Source organism: Polistes canadensis, unplaced genomic scaffold (genome assembly GCF_001313835.1).
Source record: "Polistes canadensis isolate GaletaPanama2010 unplaced genomic scaffold, ASM131383v1 scaffold_31, whole genome shotgun sequence".
Lineage (NCBI taxonomy): Eukaryota > Metazoa > Arthropoda > Insecta > Hymenoptera > Vespidae > Polistes > Polistes canadensis.
The window spans coordinates 1,009,181-1,028,733 of NW_014569578.1; the positions used below are offsets into that span (position 1 = coordinate 1,009,181).

General features: G+C 29.7%; 3 protein-coding genes across 4 annotated transcripts; 1 reads left to right on the forward strand and 2 right to left on the reverse strand.

Moving 5' to 3' along the window:
* Window positions 1-218: 218 nt before the first annotated feature.
* LOC106784151 lies at window positions 219-2,937 on the reverse strand. Its single transcript, XM_014743384.1, has 3 exons — window positions 2,724-2,937; window positions 746-1,051; window positions 219-505 (listed from the first exon to the last, which is right to left on the reverse strand). Exons 1-3 carry the CDS (start codon window positions 2,743-2,745, stop codon window positions 447-449), a joined length of 387 nt encoding a protein of 128 aa, XP_014598870.1. The 5' UTR covers window positions 2,746-2,937; the 3' UTR covers window positions 219-446.
* Window positions 2,771-7,120, reverse strand: LOC106784148. Of its 2 annotated transcripts, none has more exons than XM_014743368.1 (4): window positions 6,976-7,120; window positions 4,777-5,708; window positions 4,244-4,516; window positions 2,771-3,528 (listed from the first exon to the last, which is right to left on the reverse strand). In XM_014743368.1, exons 2-4 carry the CDS (start codon window positions 5,684-5,686, stop codon window positions 3,299-3,301), a joined length of 1,413 nt encoding a protein of 470 aa, XP_014598854.1. In that variant the 5' UTR covers window positions 5,687-5,708; window positions 6,976-7,120; the 3' UTR covers window positions 2,771-3,298. The 2 variants fall into 2 exon arrangements, with proteins under 2 accessions (XP_014598854.1, XP_014598852.1); XM_014743366.1 differs by having other exon boundaries at window positions 4,765-5,708.
* Window positions 7,121-8,608: 1,488 nt separating this feature from the next.
* Window positions 8,609-18,837, forward strand: LOC106784124 (cilia- and flagella-associated protein 43-like). Its single transcript, XM_014743282.1, has 17 exons — window positions 8,609-8,688; window positions 8,755-8,926; window positions 9,286-9,545; window positions 9,670-10,009; window positions 10,396-10,672; window positions 10,905-11,099; window positions 11,864-12,036; window positions 12,615-12,880; window positions 12,950-13,039; window positions 13,103-13,510; window positions 14,259-14,547; window positions 15,135-15,484; window positions 15,684-15,868; window positions 16,160-16,758; window positions 17,606-18,025; window positions 18,113-18,214; window positions 18,505-18,837. The coding sequence occupies exons 1-17, from the start codon at window positions 8,663-8,665 to the stop codon at window positions 18,835-18,837; spliced, it is 4,485 nt and encodes a 1,494-aa protein (XP_014598768.1). The 5' UTR covers window positions 8,609-8,662.
* Window positions 18,838-19,553: the final 716 nt, after the last annotated feature.

A 19,553-nucleotide genomic window follows, 5' to 3' on the forward strand; every position in this document is an offset into this window, starting at 1 on the left:
ATTTTTCAACATTTATATTTAATACATATATTACAAATAGCAAAATTGTCTTGAAGAAAATAATAAAAAAATCTATTATGTGAAAAATGTTTTTATTTCAAAAGATTTCCTATAATACGAATTCATAACGTATTAACCGCGTTATACCGAAGTATACTGTATTATAAACTTGTTTATAGACGACCCATTGATAACTTGTAGATAATATAAAATTTGTATTGTGTTTCATATATTCATAATTATATATTATTTATTTTAGGTATACATATTATATGACATAAGTTGGTAACTAAGATTACAAACAAATAACAATGACAGCATTCATGAAATTTATAAAGCTTCTAAAGAAGTATAAGCCCGGAAGAAAAGTTAAAAGATAATATTAAATTTGTAGAGTGTTGGCAAATATCGAAATAAAGTAAATGACATGTTCAGTTATCCTTATTTTATGACAATCTTACTCCACCAACTCCTGTACACTCGCCTCTGCTTTTCATAACCAATTCTGTTGATAATGAAAAAGAAAATAAACTTGTTAAGTTTAATCAAATTATTATGGCGGTTAATAATTTAAATCTATATAACTTAAAAATAAATTTTGTATATATATGTTACCGTTAAAGCCGGAAATCAGTCATTGCTAGTAATTCCTCGGCATTGTTATCAATGCAAAGGGACTTTTTACAAAGTTTAAACTTAGAAGAAAAAAAGAACAACAGATAAATTACATTTATAATAAACTCACTCGATCCTGTTTCGCAGTTGTAAACTTCCATATCACATTCAGTACAAAAGTCCCATGATTTACCATAAGGATCGGAAGGATCATGAGCACAAATAGGATCATAAGGGCCGCAATCTTTAGCACATTCTTTCTTGTTTTTTTTCGCCTCCTTAGCGGCCTTTATAGCATCCTTTACATCCTTAGACGCCGTAGCACCTTCCTTTATCTCTTTTGGCTCTTTTATTTCTTTTAACGAAATTTTCTTCGTATCGTTAGGAAAAGCCTCCGTTCGTTCAGTGAACCCGAACAGAATGGTGAATGCAAGTGCTGATTAAATAATAATAAGATGAGGATATTGTCGCGGATGTCACATTTCAAAAATAAACAACAACGGTTTTGCGTATTTAAAGTACCTATATATATATATATATGAAACTAATTTAGTATATCAAATTTTAGATGCAGCAAATAATCTTTTTTTTATACTTTTGACATTGATCGGAATATGATACTTTCAGTTAATGGCAGCCTTTTTGCGTTCTTAAAGTATATACCAAATGAATGTAGAATATTAAATTTTAATTGTATTATAGGTAATTATTTTCGACATATATGACGAAGACGTGTGTCAGTACTAGGAAAATAGACAAAATCTAACATCTTTTAGCATATATTTATTTTATTTGTACATCCTTTCTCTTTTATTGATCTTTTATTATATACTTGTAAGATTCTCGTGAGAAAAATTGGAGTGACTGGATCGGGACTCAAACCATGAATCTTTCGCTTTCTGGGCGATTCCTTTTATCCATTAACCTATCCAGGGCCCACCGTCCAATCCTTTCACGAATGCTTATTTAACTATTTGCCATGGACGCGCTCGTCTCACATACTTTTTACAATTTGATTCTTTATCAGAATGTAGACAAAAAATTAGACAATGTTTGGTTACCATTACACATCCGTTCCCTAATATAATTTAACTATGCAGAAGAAATTAGTTCATAGAATGTATATTTTTCGAGTTATTTTGAAGCGTAGGGTTCCGTGACTCACTCACTGTTATAATACATATATTAAATATGAGCTTACAGTTTATTATTTTTATATATGTGGATTTCGAATGAAATATAGTTCTTTATTCCATCTTAAACGATTTTTTCAAGACATAAAACGTATTATCCATTTTATTATAGGAAACGTATTTTTTATTACATGGACTTACTTTACAAGATTGTTTCTATTGTGTAAAAACAAAATTAGGTGTTCATTATTTTGGTATTTACTTTCAATATACAAAAAGACTTTCATCAATTCAAAGCATCCCATTGGAAAGAAAAAACATATCGAATTAAAAATATTTCGCTAATGTCGTGGTATTACGTTAAAGAATTGAAGATAATATACAGCGTCGCGAAAGGAGGAAGAGCTATATGGCCTTAATTCGTATCTACTTTTATTGAATGATTGCTCCTTCATTGAAATCAAGGATCATCTTAGATCGAGATCATCGCAACTACTTTTGTTAGTAAAGTCACTTTGCTCAAGGACTTTCACAGATCGACTCACATTCTTTTTGCTTTTGAGCCACCGTTCACGTGACAAAAATGATAGAAAACAACCGATATTAAACAAGTAGATAATCCATTCTATGCGAAACGTAATTAAGAATGAAAGAAAAATATTTACATGTAAATCGAACAAATATAACAATTGTAGAAAATAAATTTTGAAAAAAACTTGCATCATCGAGATTGAATAAAATGAATAATATGTATTATTTATTAAAGCAAACTTTTTTCTAACTGTCTGCAAATTGATCGTTTTATACTTTTACAATTATATGATTTTTGTCGGTTTTTATATGAAATAAATTTTTATTGAAATGATATCTATTGTAATTTTACATTGTATATTATTAAATGAATCGAATCACAGCAATACGATATAAGCATAGAAAAATGCAAGTTCAACAAGCTTCTCTTGTTAATCGACTCACCCAATAGAAAAGCTAATTGCATCGTGTTTTCTTTCAATGGGAGTTACTTCTCAAAAAAGATGTTTATTATCCAATTCGGCTTACCGTTCCAGCTCACTTTCAGATGGTTATTGAAATGAGACTGACACGACGTTATACTCCGCTACGACATTTATAACCTATTCCCTGGAGCTATCCCCCCCTGAAAAAGTTTCAGATGATCGCATCAAGACTGCCATTGAGCTAACTACGTAGAGAGCATATGTAAAATGATATGGGAACGACGATAATCGTTCTTCGTACTTAACTTTGCATTAACTAGCCGGCCAAACGAAACAGAAACTTCTCTTTATTTCTGAATTATCTTATAATTTTTTTATTATGTGAACAATTAACGAGATCCGAGTGTGTCGGATTTTTTATATTACTTTCGAACACACACGTACGCACACACACACACACACACACACACACATGATCTATTTTATTTGAAATTTCATAATAATTAAATAAATACATATATAAATAAATAATTGGAAACTATAAATTAGGTACCATTGGCAATGATCAACTTTTTCTAACGACCACGTTATGATTCATCGTTTTGATAGTCGCTTTGATTCGACAATTTCCTTCTCTCTTTCTTCTAATAAGTAACTTTTAAACAACTCTACGTAATTCTTCCAAGATTCCTTATAAAAGAACGCTCTTCGAAGAAGACACATCGTCGTTGTGCAAACCTCGTCGTTTTTAGCTTTATTTAACGCTGTATATTTCTCAACGGAGCTCATAACCATTTCGGTTAAAAGATTTAGATCTGCGTTAGCTGAAGAAAGAAAAGAAATTAAATGGATGGCGATTCGAACGTATTATTTATAAATGTGTGATTTATAAATAATTACAAATCACTAGTATAGTTGTAGTATTAAAACGTGTATTTTGAAAAGGTTTCTTTTTTTTAAATTTATACTGTAACCCAATCTGAATTTTATTTTATCGCATGCAGTAATTCTTAATGAACATAATTTGTACGCTTCATTTCAAGGATTATTCATAATTATAGAATTATGTTAAAGAGCAGTTTGGACATATAACATAAATGAAAGTTTGATAAAATAATGTGAATCATATATTTATACATAAAGTATTCTAATATTGAATCACACTATACTACCATAGATTTTATATATATATATATATATATCCATACTATACTACTTCGATTATTAATTAAAAAAATGTGATAAATATGGCAATGAAATTCGATATTATCTTGGAAGCTGTAGATAGTAGTTTTCAGAGTTATATTTTATACACCATTGTTATATTGCAAAAAATATGTTATAATATGTTAGCAATGTATCAAGGTTAGCACAAACTTCGTTAACTAGAAAATAAATCCGTAAACCGACAAAAGATCAAGTATCCTAACCGGTTAAATTTATAGATTAACGCTTATTCGTAATGAAAAAGAAGCATTTATTCGTCGGTGGGTAAAAGGAAAATACGTAGGATTAGATTGAAAAAGAATGTAGACTTACACCCAAAATAATGACGACCTTCTTCTTCCTCGGATTCATCTTTATTTGGCTTCTTGATAATCTCTAATTTAGGTATGAAAAGCAACAAACAAATCACGGCGATGAATTTGACGATCATCTTGAAAAGAACCAACTTCAAGAGGATCTTTGCGAGGGTAAAAGCATTCAATTTAAGAGCAAATGGCCAGGAGAAGTCGATCTTAGGAAATTCAATAATAGATGAACTGGGATATCCGTAAGGAGTACCATAATTCATGGCTGAACTATCGTACCCTGAAAACAAAAAGGAAAATTCACGATGTAATTATGTCTGTAGAAAGAAAGATAGATAAGTAGAAAAACCAATGTTTTCCACGAAGATCAAATTAAATGTTAACTTATAATGATGAATTATAATTAAACTGTAAATGCATATGCTCTTAAAATATGATGAAACATGAAAATATAGTATCGTATATGAGCGTAAATCGAAAGGAATATTAAAGAAACAAAAAGTATATTTTATTTCGATAATACGCTACCTCTCTCCTCACCTTGCTGATGCGACAAGTACGAGTTCCCCGGAGATAACTCATCATATAGTTGAGGATGAGCAGATACACCGTATTTGTTACTAGGTGGACCATAAGCGCTTTGAGGTGGACCATAAGCGCTTTGAGGTGGACCATAAGCGCTTTGAGGTGGACCATAAGCGCTTTGAGGTGGACCATAAGCGCTTTGAGGCGGACCATAATTGGTTTGAGGTGGGCCATAAGTGGTTTGAGGATCACTAAGATAAGCAGAGTAATCTTGAAAATTGACTGAAGACTGATCAGGCAGCGAGTAACTATCCGTAGGTTTAGAGAAAAAGTTGTTAGAACTTGGTGAACTATATAAGTTCTTTGTCGCCTTTGAGGAGCTTCCCAAGCCATTTGGTGGATTATATATTCCACTAGGTTCTTTCGGAGCACCGTATTCTGTCTCCGGCTTATAAACTGGTCCTTGAATGTACTCTCTTCTGTTTAGTTTTGATCTGACCGGCTTGACATCCACATGTACTACACCTTCTTTTGGATCTTTGCTAGTGTGTGAGTGTTCTAGTGCTTCAAGATAACTGTCCTTCTTAGATACAATTTTTACAATTCTCGAACTGTAATGATTTCCGCTCGATGTTGACTTTAAAGGAATTTTTACTTTCTTTAAATCTTTACTAATGTTTGGGGTATATGGAATCGAGTATTCTTCCGTTGTTAAGTCAATGTTAGATGACCGAATTGTTTGATTTTTCATATCCTGATCTTCAGAGTTCCTGGCTTCTGGCATTAAGCTCATTAGAGCGGATACGTTTCTATGATTAGATGGCACAATTTCAGTGTGTTCCAAAGAAATAACCGAGCCAATCAGAAGGAATATAATTCCAACTTTATAACAAATTCTCAATCTTTGTTTTTTTTCTGATATCATTTTGATACTTTTTCTGATTGACCTGTGGAAAACGAATGGATAAATTGAAATTTGTTTAGCAGAGTAGTTAGTATTAATGTTTCCCCTGTCTTGCCATATTAGTAGGAAGTGGGATAGCAGGAGAACATGAAAGTGTCACGCGAGTGACGTTGATGTTTCCCTTTTGAATACAAATTAACTTATTAACCGTTGTGCATAGAAAATAAGTAGCGGACCTTGTTCTTTTTTGGAAAACAATTGAAAACGATTAAATTCGTATATTGTTATCACATTCAAATAAAAACATGAAAATGAAACGAATTAACTTTAAAGAAAATATTATAATAAAAAAATATTATATATAAATAGAAATGTGTGTGCTAAACTGAAAAATAATGTAATGAGATAGAATAACTGTTAGGAAAATATTTTCCCCTATTAATTTCTTTCTTTTTTTTCGAAATTTTAAAAGCTTAGTTTAAATAAAATAAAATATGAAAAGACAATTTTTAAACATTAGTAAAAGAATTAAAAAATAAAATGAATCGAAAAATAAAATGAATTAGGTAGAAAGAAAATTTGTTACTTTTTTTCTTACAACTTAAGACACTCGATTAAAATTGAGTAAATTAAAAATATGATTTTTAAACGTTTGATAAAGGATTTAGTTAATTAATGAATATTATTTCTAATATCCACAAGAAATAAAATAAAAATATAAAAACTTTGTATTCGAAAAAGTATTCGTCAAAAATTATGACAACAGCTAAATGTGGAACTTTTACAATGTAAATTGATTGTATTGATGTCTCAGCTTTTATTATGAATATTAATTTATAAGAAAAGGATATTTTTCAAAATTAATTTACTTGTATATTTAATTCTTAATTTTGCTTATTTACATAGTATAAAATAAAGTATTATTATCTATAATAATCCTAATATGGAGTATACTTTTTATTAAATCAATTTATTTGCAGTGAATCAAAAAATAATAATAATTAGAAATGTAACTGGCATATTTTATAATCCTAATCACTTGCTGTTTAGATATATCAATTATGCATAATGTAAGATTGACTAATAAACGCATGCGATGTTTTTCTAATTGTAAGTAAATAAATGGCACAAACTGCATAGATTTATTGCATGAGCTAATAATTAAAAACTGACGATCAGATGCCATATAAAGAATTATTTACATAATAGTTTTGATAAATCAAGATTGATCATCAATATTAGAGGCATAGAAATGATTGATCACAAATATAAAAAATTGAATATTCACAAAAAATATAGAATAATCTCACCCTCGCACAATTGTTTTCTTATTCACTCGATTATTCCAAAAAAATAAATGTGTCCAAGTGAAAAAACACGAGTGAAAACTAAACTGAATCAGAAAACTCAAAAAATACTTCAAAGAGTCATTGTTCACTGCTCGATAAACGGTCGTGAATTAAAAATCATCACGTTCTGTTCGTCTATATAAGTCAGAGACACTAGGTAGGGGTAAAAACGTACCGTTTTATTAGGTTACTGATTCCAGCAGCGTTCTTGTTATCAAACTTAAGCAGCTTCGTTGTCTAGATACACGTTCAAATTTCTTTCTGCTTTCGTTCCAGAAATGTTATATTCAATACTTATTTTCGGGTTGTCGAAAGATTTTGTTTTATTGCTAGACAGGAAAGGAAAAAACAGTTGTTTCTAAAAATAAAAAGAAATAAATGTCCAACATTAGGTGACAATGAGAAAATTCTACTCGAAATTCCGTTCAACGAAAAATGATCAAGTTGAAAGGTGTTGGCCGATTATTATGTACAGGACGATACTCTCGGTAACGGTCCTGCTATATGTCGAACCTCCCACATTTATCGATCCAATGACATACTTACCTCTATTACTTCCATCATTTTGTAGTACTATTGTTTACAATCTGGATACTACCCAATTTGGTCAATGTTTCTCTTCATTAAGAATTAACAATTCTAATTGAAATATGTGTGCCATTTTCTACAAGATATTACAAACTAGTTGAAAGAAAAATTCAGTTAATAGAAGGCTTTTGTTTTCCGGTTATTCAAGAAATAATATGTGTTTTACAATAATTATTCCTTATTCTCACATCGGGGTATTCTTTATAATCCCAATAATATGTTTTTTCATGAATATTAAATTTTTTACAAGATTGTGAGATATAAGCAATACAAAAATTACATTAATGAAAAGTTTTTCATGTTTCTAATAATGAAAGAAAATCGGTAATATAAAAGGACAAGTTTAAAATATAAGGTTTTTAAGTATAAAAGTTCCTAATTTTTGCAATGATATTGTTTACAATCGAAATAGCACTTAATTTAATTATTATCTCTCTATTAACAATTAGCGATTTTATGTCATTTCCTATAAGATTACAAAATAACTTAAGAAATTCAATTCCAATTCAACTGTATGCATGTATTTTTTATTTATGTGTTTTTAATTATTACATACGGTGATGATTGATATTAAATAGATATATAATAGGTTATTATTTGCTTACATTATTATTAATACTTTATTATTTAATAAATAATTAAATAGAAATAATAATGAATTAGAAAAAAAATAATGAAATTTGTTCGATTTATTGTTTTACCACCCGAGGGTAGAGCTAGATGTTCACCCATCGATACAAGCAAAATTAGTTATCTATTAGCAATTTAATATTAGCTTCATTCAAAAAAACTGATTCCATTGTTTATTATACTATACTTTCAGAGTTATGTATTGCTTATGCTATTTTTATAAAACTACCAATCTGTTTGATCAATCATTTTTTGTTCATAGAAAGTGTTGGTAAGTTTTTATATAACTTGGCCTAATTTAGCCTTTTCGTTAATCGATGACGCTCAGTTTAGTTTCTTAGCAACCTATGTACGAGTTAAAATTCTTTTTCTCTAAATTTCTTCAAAACATTCTCTTTGTGAACTGTCTTGTACAACATAATTGTGAAACATGGATTATTCAATAACACAAACGAAGTATGTATATCGTTTAATATTATTTCCTTGCGTTTAAGATACTAAAATCCTTAATTTTACAATTAGATGGGTAAAATTTGGAGAAATTCGTGATTTCGTGTTCGTTGGAAAAGATATCCTTGCAACAGCTTCAGGTTTGCACGTTCGTTTTTTCAACATGAACACAAGGGAAAATAAAATAGAAATTTTCAACGATCAGACTAGAGGCTTCGGCGTATCAATTTTATCAGGACATCCGGTATCGACTTTCTTCTATTTCCCGTTTAGATGAATTATTAAGGTTTCTCCTAGCAGTTGTCATGTTGGAGTAACGCCGCGTTTGATAGCGTTAAACGACCTTCATTGATCTTGAAATACTGTATATCGTTGGATATTTGGTAAAAAAATGTCATATATAAAAGTACTAGTAATACGCTTTACATTGTTCTACAAAATGAATGATTCAATCGAAAAGCTTATCGTATAAACGTATTATAAAAATGACCGACGGTTAAGATTTATTTTTGTCAAAATTACAAGTAGAAATTAGTAATTTAAAGAAATCCTATGAAAGCAATATAATTAACAACGTTAATATATTGCAACTAACGTTTATAGACTGTGCCGGTATTCTCCGTGGCAGATAAACACTCTAATCCTACCATTAGAGTATTCACTTATCCAAGAATTCATAAAATATCATCCTGTACAAACGCGGAAAAATCGAACGGGTATTTATCATGTACCTTTGCTGGTACTGATTATCTTTTAGGATTGACAAGTTTTCCAAATTTTCAACTTGTTCTTTGGCTATGGCAAACTGGAGATAAATTATTTGTAATAAATACCGAACTGAAAGACCTTATTCAAACGATCGCGTAAGTATTCCTTTGAATAATTATTAACAAGCAATCAAACCATGACTATGTATACAGTATATAAAGGATAAATACGATAAGCATTCGCTTTTTAATAATAGTCCTCTCTTGTTCATGATGATAGATGTTCGCCATTTTCGCCTCACGCAATAGTGCAATTTGCCTTAATCACTGGCAAGCTCGTTGTTTATCAAATGTGCGTGTGTTCGAAGATCGTTACCTTATACCCGATCAAAATCAAATCTCAGGAAAATAAATTAACGTCCGTTTGCTGGACAATTGATGGTAATCTATTGTTCTCTGATGAATTTTGCAAAGTCTGGTCGATGAGTGCTGATGGTAGCAATCAGAACATTCTCATAGAAGGAAATTCAAAATCAAAACCGCTGAAGAATCGTTTACCTTTCATCGTTACTTTTAAAGATGGTCTACTTCTCGTGAATACTCTACTAAATGAAATAGCAGTACGTTTTATTAAATTCAGTAAAATCCCATATAACGTGAAAGATGCGTCCGATACGAATTTTGTGTTATTATGATTATATTAACATTTAAATGAACACTATTTCAAGCACGATAAATAATATTATTTTAGTAACATGTAAAATTTGATATTTTAATAATTACATAAGAGTTGCTTGCATGTACATAAGCTATTATACTTAAGATCGGTCAATGATGTATTAATAATTGAAATAAGTAAGGATTATTACTAATGAAAATTGTTGAAACACACACACACACACACACACAACTGATTATGCAAACTTTCTATTTATAGTTTTATAGAAAATGTTTTAATGAAGATTCCATTGAAATATGGCAAAAATTATGGTCTTTAAACAATAAGGAACACTCGCTTCCTCTTCGAGCAAAATCACATAATCAAAGGGACAGTGTATTGGTTTATGATGAGTGTGGACGAATAACGGAGATTAGTGTTCTAAACGATCATGTTCCACGTTTAGAAATACTTTATACGGATGACGTTAAATACAAAGAACTTTTAGCGATAGCATCACGATCAACTTATTTCGCAGCTATTGATGAATTTCAATATTTAAACATTATTGATACCTCAGCAGGAAAGATTGAGACTAAGCTCGCCTTGAAATTACACGGTCAAGGTCAGTTGACGGTAGTAAAGTTCGTTCTAATTTAGATAATATGTACTATGACTCCGAAAAATATACGGACACTACAGTATGACCAATTAAATTCGGTTAAATTCAAAGAAGACAGCAATGTTCTAGGATTAAATTTCGTTATACTGAATTGGAAACTTGGTGTTTATTAATTTGGAGATTGACTAAATACATAAGTACATAAACATATAATTATTTTTGTTATATATTTCAGTTGTTTGTGCAAAAGCACATCCCAAACTGCCGATCATTTTCACTAGCAGTATTACTGGAAATTGTTTGTTTATTGATGTCTTCACGAATACACCGAAAATTTTAACATGTTTCCACCTGCATAAAATGTCTTTAGATAAAATGACATTTTCTAGTGAAGGAAAATTCTTAGGAGTCGCAAATTCTCGTGATGGACGTATTTTTATCATTGGCAAAAATTTGAACCAGGGTGATTCGAGCTTTGTCGGAATATTCATGAAAAAAAATCAAATAAATCACTATGTAATAATAAATAATCATTCGTATATACCAGGTGTCTCGAAAGTTCTTGATCAAACGAAAATAAGTCAAAAGGGGAAGTTATTTACTACGAGAAAAATCTTGCTTTGTAGTTTATCCATTTATTAAGTTTTTAATTATTTTTTTCATTGACTTTTAACACATACCGATACATCAAGATTGATTGCGTTTAACTGACTTATTTTCCCCACAAATGTGTACAAACACATAATAAATATCTCTCTCTTTGATAACAAATAAGTTTCTTTATCGCGATTATCAATTCTAATTTAACATATTCGAGTAAATCTAGTATTTTTTTACATTCTTAATTAATTGTTTATTTATATTTATTTGTTCTTTTAACATTATATAGAATAAATTGTCTTATAAAATTGTATTCTTAGCCTGGCTACAAGAGTGATAAAGAAATATCGAATCGCTCTGTAAAAAATTCGCAGCTACTAAAATAACTTGTTTGATTTTTGTTAAAAATTCATCCCCTTCTTCAATCTTCTTTTGGTTGATTGATAACTTTTGGAACATCCAGTATAATTTTATTGTAAGATTTCAATTTATTTCGTCATATTCCACAGATAGCCGATTTTCTTATTTACGATCAAACAAATAATTCCATTAAAATATTAATCCTCCTAATTACAAATAAAAATCTTATGACAGGAAATAAATTGATATTATACGTGTGTAAACTTAGAGACAATCTCGAAAAGAAAATAGAATGTGTAATAGACCTATTAAATTCATTTAAATCTCTACAGTATGGTCCAAAAAGAAACATAGATATTATAGGTATACCATACTTGTCTAAACAATTACATCGAATGGAAATAAAGGTATAATAATCAAATTCGGGCTAAATTATACAGAAATTGACAAACTTTTAATGATATAAAACTGAGTAAATTTAATTTGTAGTGTAATTCAAAAAACAGAATATCTTCATTTCTGTCGCATATAAAATTTTCTCATGCATTCATACTCAACTATCACAAAAAGAAGAACAACATTTCCTGTAGCTTTACTTTTAAGGAAATCGTCCTTGCCTATTCTAAAAATATCCATATACACACAGTGTGTGTATATAATTCTGTTATTTACGTCTTAAGTTTCCTTCTGTTTTCTTACATTTATATAAACACTCACATGAGACAGAAAATGCTGCTTTCTGTTTAGTAGTGGATTTTTCCTATCACAATAATTACATAATTATTGTAGCTTGTGGTCATTTAAATAATTAATATAATGTCAATATTGGATTGGTAAATTTTGTCAAAAAAACAATAAATATTACAAAATGATATGACTGAATTTGAATAAAATCATTTGAAGGCTTGGTATTATTCTGCATAATGTAGCCCCTATTCATAAATAGAAAAAATTCACATTTTCAAGTCCAAAATGATCCTTTCAGAATGATTTTAACGATGTCACTCTCACAGAAGCATTACCAACGATGCATGAATTAAAAAATATTGAAGTAGACATAAATTGTGATAGTCTTATAACTTTCGGATACGATGGTCTAATCGTCATAAGAAATAGTACAAATCTTCGTATGATCTATGGTATTTTTATGGCTCATCATCGAAAGGAAAACGGTATCAGATCAGCAAAAATAATTAGCGAGACGATTATATCGCTCGGAAAAAACGGCGATCTAATAGCCAACAAATTATGGTACACATACACATACGTATCATTTTATTCACGTAGTTCTTTTTTTATTATTGTTTATCTTTTTTCTAGTCGTCGTTACGTGCAATTAGAGACAATCTCGATCAACGCTGATTCACGATTCTTCAATTCGTTCAATTTTATTTTCGAATCTAACAAATTGTATAACAAAGGACAAGACACGTGCTTAGAAAATATTCAACAAATTCAATGGGAAAATGAAATAAACGAAGAAATGTCTACTCGACATACAATTTTCTTGGAATTGAATAAACTAAAAAGCAAAATTAAACAATTGCTTGATTTAAACGAAAGAGAAACGATTCTTACACGTTTGCCGATTTCGTCATATGATTTGGATGAGGAGTATAGAAGGTATCGAATTAAAAGGGCTGATTTAGAACGAAAAGAATTGAAACGACGTTACGAGGAAGAAATCGAAGCACGAAATAAAGTTTGTCAATATTTGAGACAAATATTTTGGGATCCTGAACGCGTTCATGCTTGCTGTCTTAAATCAATATTTGGTGAAATCATTGTTGAAAATTATCCTTTAAGTATAATCAACGTCGAAATAGATGATTTTCGAATGTCCGAAGGATACTCGATGGAAATTCTTGATATCGTTTCCAGGTGATATTCTTTTTACTTTTTTTTCAAAGAAATATTTAATGATAACCATCCTTAATAAGGTATAGGTATTTATTATGGAATATCTCGTCAATTATAATATCTATATATAAAACTGTGAACAAAAATATTTGTCTATCTTATCACACAAAAACAATCATGAGCTTGCTTAATCATATTTTGTTAGTATCTCACTGGTGTTCTTCAGTCATCAAAGTCTGTTCGCCGATACATTTTTTTCTTTCTTCTTGAAACGTGCACTCAAGTTAAGAAACATACATACACGCACGCCCGTATAATCATTTTAATATTCATTGATAACGTATCAACAAAATGATGCACTTGACGCTTGGTATTTTATTTACCACATAGAATCGTACAAAAATGCAATAAACCGTCATCGCTGTTTTCTTTCATTTCCTTTCCTCGAAAATATCTCGCATTCCACAATATTATATTTATTATATTCATTTTAGGCTTTGTTGTTAACAAAATAAAAAGAAGTCATCTACGCTTAACTAAAACTAGTCTTAATTAGGTTTTTTAAAATTAGGCTCGTACAAGTTCTTAAAAAGCTACTCATATTATGATATAATATTCTTAATTGACCTAAATTTTATATTATTTTTTGGTAAATACACCTAAGAATGCAATTTTAAATTACATTCTATAATTAGTTCCTGTACCCTTTATTTATTTTACGATTCCCCTGATTTGTGTGTGTTTTTATTGCAAAACTTGTATCGACTAGGTTAAAAGAATACAAAAGTTCCGAAAGTATTGTTTCAAATAAAGAAGATGTGAATAGTTTTAAAGAGGAAAGAAGAGAAAAAAACACGAAACAGGAAACCAACTCAATAGATCGATATTACGAATCGGCAACGAATGACGAAAGATTACTCTTATCGGGAACAAGTACTCATAATTGGATTAATAACGAGACACTTAACTTAACTCACCAGCTAAAACGATCGCAAGATTTATTACTTAATGGATTCAATAAAAGTAGTTTTTTTAGAAATCGGGAATATTTGTTGATGGTAAGTAATAGGTAAGTTAATCTGATTAAGTCCGTACTCTAATGCAAATCGTGTAAAAATGTAAATAATGTAAAATTAGTGTACGAATCAGGGTTTACCAAGGGATATTGATTAAAGACCCTCTTATACGGTCGGAACGGTTCTTACAACATACAAACGGTTCACGATTTCCTACATTAGTTCAAATTTATTCCTTTTATTAAACATAATTATAAAATCAAAACTTAACTTACTTGACGAAAACTTAATTGACGTTATTCATTTTCAACAATATTTAACGATAACTCTAAGGTTATCTCTAAGTCTCTAGGTCTTATTCATTTTATAAGTCGTTAGATGAAAGTTACATCTGCATTTTTGCACTCTATATATTCTAATATATCTATATTCATTTTGATATCTTATCCAATGATCTGGGTATTTGATTGATCAGATAGAACAGATATTCAGGGGTACTTTGATACTTTAATACTCGTATACCCACAAAAGAATTCTGTTTCTTGCAGTAATCGCTTACTAGGTAATAGTCTGTGAAAATGAATTATTTTCATTTTATATATTAACTGAAATGAAATGTTTTCATTTAGAATCATTTCAACGAATGTTTTAATAAAATGAGATTATTGAAGGAACGAAAAATGGAAATAGGGAGAGAACACGAAGAGAAATTAAAACATTATACCTCCGAGATAAACGTTATGTTCGAAAAAAAGTGCACGATCGAATCTGTGACATTACCAGTCTGGCATCATTCCGAAATACCCGATTATGTCATTACAATTGAGGACAAGGCTATACCTTACATTCATCTAAGGAAAGAATCTTCTAACGATAAGTATCAAAATATCAATGAGTACAATTTACAATTGTATTCGAAAGATTATGATCTGTACAAGGAAGCTCTTGAAAGGATGATGTATGGTGTCTTAGAACTTAGGTACGTATTAGCAACACATCATTTGATCACTATCAAGTATTCTGGGTCCGCCATTGAAAAATAGATAAGTTTAAACTAGTTTTAGCTATGTATAGATAACTTTTTTAAAATAAACATATATATATATACATATTATTTTTGTAATAAATAGTTATATACATATACAAAACCAATTGATTTATTTATAAAACATTTTCAGGTGGGAGGATGAGATAAAAAACGATATTCCCAAACCTGCTTGTCTGGTAAAAAATAAGTCACCCTCAAAATATACTTCAAAAGATATAAAAGCCTTAGAATCGTATAAAAATAAAATGGAACGTTTGCAATCAGAGCGGAAAAAGTATCGATCGATTTTGGAAGCTGAAAGGATAAAAATAAATGGTGAGTAATTATTTATCTTGAATAATTAATAATAATATTAAACTAACTTAGTGAAGAATTATAATTATACGAAGTGCTTCGTCCGAAAATATCAAGGTTAAAATAACTATGAACTCAATGAGTAAATCGGCAGAAGGAGAGTAGAGGTCTAATTTAGTGGATAACTGGCAAAACTGGCGTCTAACTACAAGTAGTTAAAATATTTTCAGGTACTAATCTTTTCGGACGAAGCACTTCGTATAATTACCTCTAAATCAATCTTCTTACAAACCCACTGATTAATTCATTTAGATAAAATAAGAAAATGCTTTATGTCATTTGATGAAAAACTGAAGAATTTCAAAAGGAAAAAGATTGCTATAGATTCCTCGATTCTCCAAGAAAAACTCCTAAGACTTTATGAGATGCAAAGAATTCATCATATACGCGACGAAGTTTTTCAAATCACTCATTTCAAAGAGAATACAATTGCGAAAGACGCAGAAAAAGTGCAAAAACACGCGCAAGATTGTTTAACTTTTGAAACGATTGTTAAGGAGTTGAAAAATCGATATGAAAATCTGATTAAGCGTGAGAAAGCCCTCGAAGGAAAGTTTCATGCTGAATTTGTTGACCTTAAGCAACTAATAATCGAACATTTGTTAAGGCATTACAAAAAAAGACCGAGGATCGGTTATCTTACGTGCACATCTATAACGTACCTAACGGAATTAGGAAAGTGTGTCATCGGGAACAACAAATCCGAAATATTACCGATTGAATGTTCAAATTTTCTTCGAAATCTTCAGTCTCTTGATTCGATACCAGAAAATGTCTCTACGTTTATAGATGATGCTCATTGGAGAACAATGTGTAGATTAAGAAGATTAAAAATCGAGATCGAGATAAAGGTAAGATTCTTTATTATGTTGATATTAAGTTAGTGTCAAAATAATTGCGATTTTCATATTATTTTTTTCATTCGGCATCGATATTTTTAATTATTTTTTTATTTAATTACCGTTACATAATACACTATTGCAAAATGTGAAACAGTGGCACTTCTTATTTGATTAGATCTTTTTTATATTTGCTATGATATCAAATATTCACGAGTTACATATATAATAAAGTGATCCTTATAAAACTGATTAATACAAATGTTACGTCCTGTGGTGTAATAAAGTGTGTGGTCTGTTTTTGGTCAAGCTGCGAATTCTTTATAGGGAATGACCTAAAGAATTGTAATGGTGTGTGTAAATAATGATTGATCTTATTCTTGACAATTATGGCAGTTCCATCGCGTGCTTTACCAATAGTTTTCTATTGTAAATGGTTAATGTGGAATTTTTACATAGTTTCTAATGGTCAAATGTGTTTCGGAGACTAATAGAATATCTATGTCATGCATAGATATGAATAATTGGATTTCTTGTATTTTATGTTTTAGTCCAATATTGTAATCGTAATTACTGTATTTCTCCAATAATCCAATCTATAATAATATCGATTAGTTTAAATCAGCGTTGTTCAAATTATTTATCTTTTTGAAAATAAAATGGTTTAATTATACACAATGTTGTTACTTCACTTATCTATTTGTATAGATATTAAATAGTTATTTAAAAATTCCTCAAGTTTGTTAAATAAAAAAGAATGTTGTTATAAAGAAACCGGTTATGGGTAAAAAAAAAAAAGTTTGAAAATGATAATATGAATAAGGGTAATAAACAATGTTACGTGAACGAATTCGTAAAGGTCAGATGCTGTATCGTGGAATTAGCCGAAGGCGAAGAAACTTTGATCTTCTATCAAAAAAACAAACAAGCTGCGCAAAACAAGTTTAACAGATCAAAAGCGGAGTTGGATAAAAGAGAAAAAGAATTTGATCGATATGTCGAGGATAAGGAGATACAGCTTGTAATGAAGATGGGACAAGTTGAGGTACCACTTCGAGGTCAAGGTTTTCAAGATTTCACGGACGTCGTGTTGATATCACGACAAGCATTCCTCTCAACGAATGAACAAATCGAAAAAGCAGATAACCAAAAATTCACAGCTATGAAGGAGTCCGTCGATTTACGAAAGAAAATATCTCATGAAAAATGGCGACACGAGTATTTATGGCACACATTGAAATATCTACAAGAGGAATTAAAAAGTCTTCGCGAAATCAAAGTAAGGAAGCAACTTTGAAAGTAACGATCATTTACATATACAATCGATACAGTCTCAATGCTTTTATTTCTTCATCTTATTATTTAGATAACGAAAGACTTACAGAAATACTTGGGGAAACTCCCGACCGCGGGAAATCCAAGAAATGAATACGAAGATATCGAACATAATTCACGTGCCACGGCAGGCGTGAGTATCTCTGAATTTATTTCTACTCTGAGTCAGTATTTGTAAACATTTTTTATCGACATATATATATATATATCGACATTATAAACGCGTAGCATATTAATTCTAGAAAATATTTATCAGATTTGACTGTTCGCGTGGTACGTTTAGAGTTAAATAAACGATCTTTATTTGAATTTAAATATAGGTATGTAACTTATTGACTAAAAGTATTTAAAAATACTGATCATGCAAATAAATCTTATCTTGAAATGAAATAATAATAAATAACAAATACGAATAAATTTCAGCGCTATGAACAATTACTGGATATCGAAAGAAACCGTCTCGAAAAAATAACTAAGGATATAGAATATTGGCGAATAAGGAATATTGAATTGAGAAACAAAATAGAACATTTCAAAATCAAAAATCGAAAATTGTCTTCACAAACTCTAGAGCCATTGAGAAAGAAGAATGATAAATTTCGTAGAAATAAACTCTTTGTCATTATGAAAAGAACCGAACTCGATAAGAAGATAAAAGAAAATTATGACGAGCTATTGATGTTACATTCGCAATTAGAATCATTAAGACTTCGAATTTATCCGACTCTACGATTCAATAAATTACATTTTCCGTAACAATTTGAAACATATTTCTTATCACTTTGATATATTAACAATATAGTCATCAAGAAAATATGTTTTTTCCAAAGATTACGCTGACCTGTAATATTGTATAATCAAAATTTCCACTTTTATCTTGTGGAGGTTAATGAAGCTATTTACTAAATGATAACATTTTTTCATGTTTTTCTAATGTTTTTCCCTAAAATAGAAAATAACTGTTTTATCTCTGATTAAAAGAGACAATAATAAAAACAAATGCATCTGAGTTGTTTTTTTTAATTTAAACTTTCATTTAATTATAGCTATTATCTCATTAAGAAATCGTATTAGAAACGAATAAAATAAGAAATAAACAAAAATCTTGTACATGTGTGAATTTACATGTAAAGAAAACGAGATTAGACATTTATTAATGATGATTAAATTGTCTAGACGTACGAATGAAAACCGGTCTATATTTTTTTTTTCTTTTTTTTTTTTTTTATTACCGGAGGGGAGTAAAGTAAAAAATATTTTACGAAAGGAAGGACATGAGTTTATTGCACTCATCTTGTTCCCTCTCCATCGCGAGAAGAGACAGAACTAGACAGTAAAATAAGAAGATGGAGGAGGAAAAAGAATAAAAGTGAAACAGGTAAACGAGTCAAGAAAATACGTCCTTCGAGATTCATATTTTATTATATAATATGTTGATTCTTAACATATTGTTCGCTTGTTATTAAATACAA

Bases quoted from the DNA above. Each gene is read 5' to 3' on its own strand.
- LOC106784151 (XM_014743384.1), bottom strand. From the start codon at position 2,745: ATGCAATTAGCTTTTCTATTGG. The intron at 1,052-2,723 runs GTGAGTCGATTA...TTATTTAATCAG, and splicing joins GCAATTAGCTTTTCTATTGG to CACTTGCATTCACCATTCTG. The intron at 506-745 runs GTGAGTTTATTA...CATTATCAACAG, and splicing joins CAACTGCGAAACAGGATCGA to AATTGGTTATGAAAAGCAGA.
- LOC106784148 (XM_014743366.1), bottom strand. From the start codon at position 5,686: ATGATATCAGAAAAAAAACAAAGATTGAGAATTTGTTATAAAGTTGGA. The intron at 4,517-4,764 runs GTAGCGTATTAT...TTTTGTTTTCAG, and splicing joins TCAGCAAGGTGAGGAGAGAG to GGTACGATAGTTCAGCCATG. The intron at 3,529-4,243 runs GTAAGTCTACAT...TTCTTTCTTCAG, and splicing joins AGGTCGTCATTATTTTGGGT to CTAACGCAGATCTAAATCTT.
- LOC106784124 (XM_014743282.1), top strand. From the start codon at position 8,663: ATGGATTATTCAATAACACAAACGAA. The intron at 8,927-9,285 runs GTATCGACTTTC...TAACGTTTATAG, and splicing joins CAATTTTATCAGGACATCCG to ACTGTGCCGGTATTCTCCGT. The intron at 18,215-18,504 runs GTGAGTATCTCT...AATAAATTTCAG, and splicing joins ATTCACGTGCCACGGCAGGC to CGCTATGAACAATTACTGGA.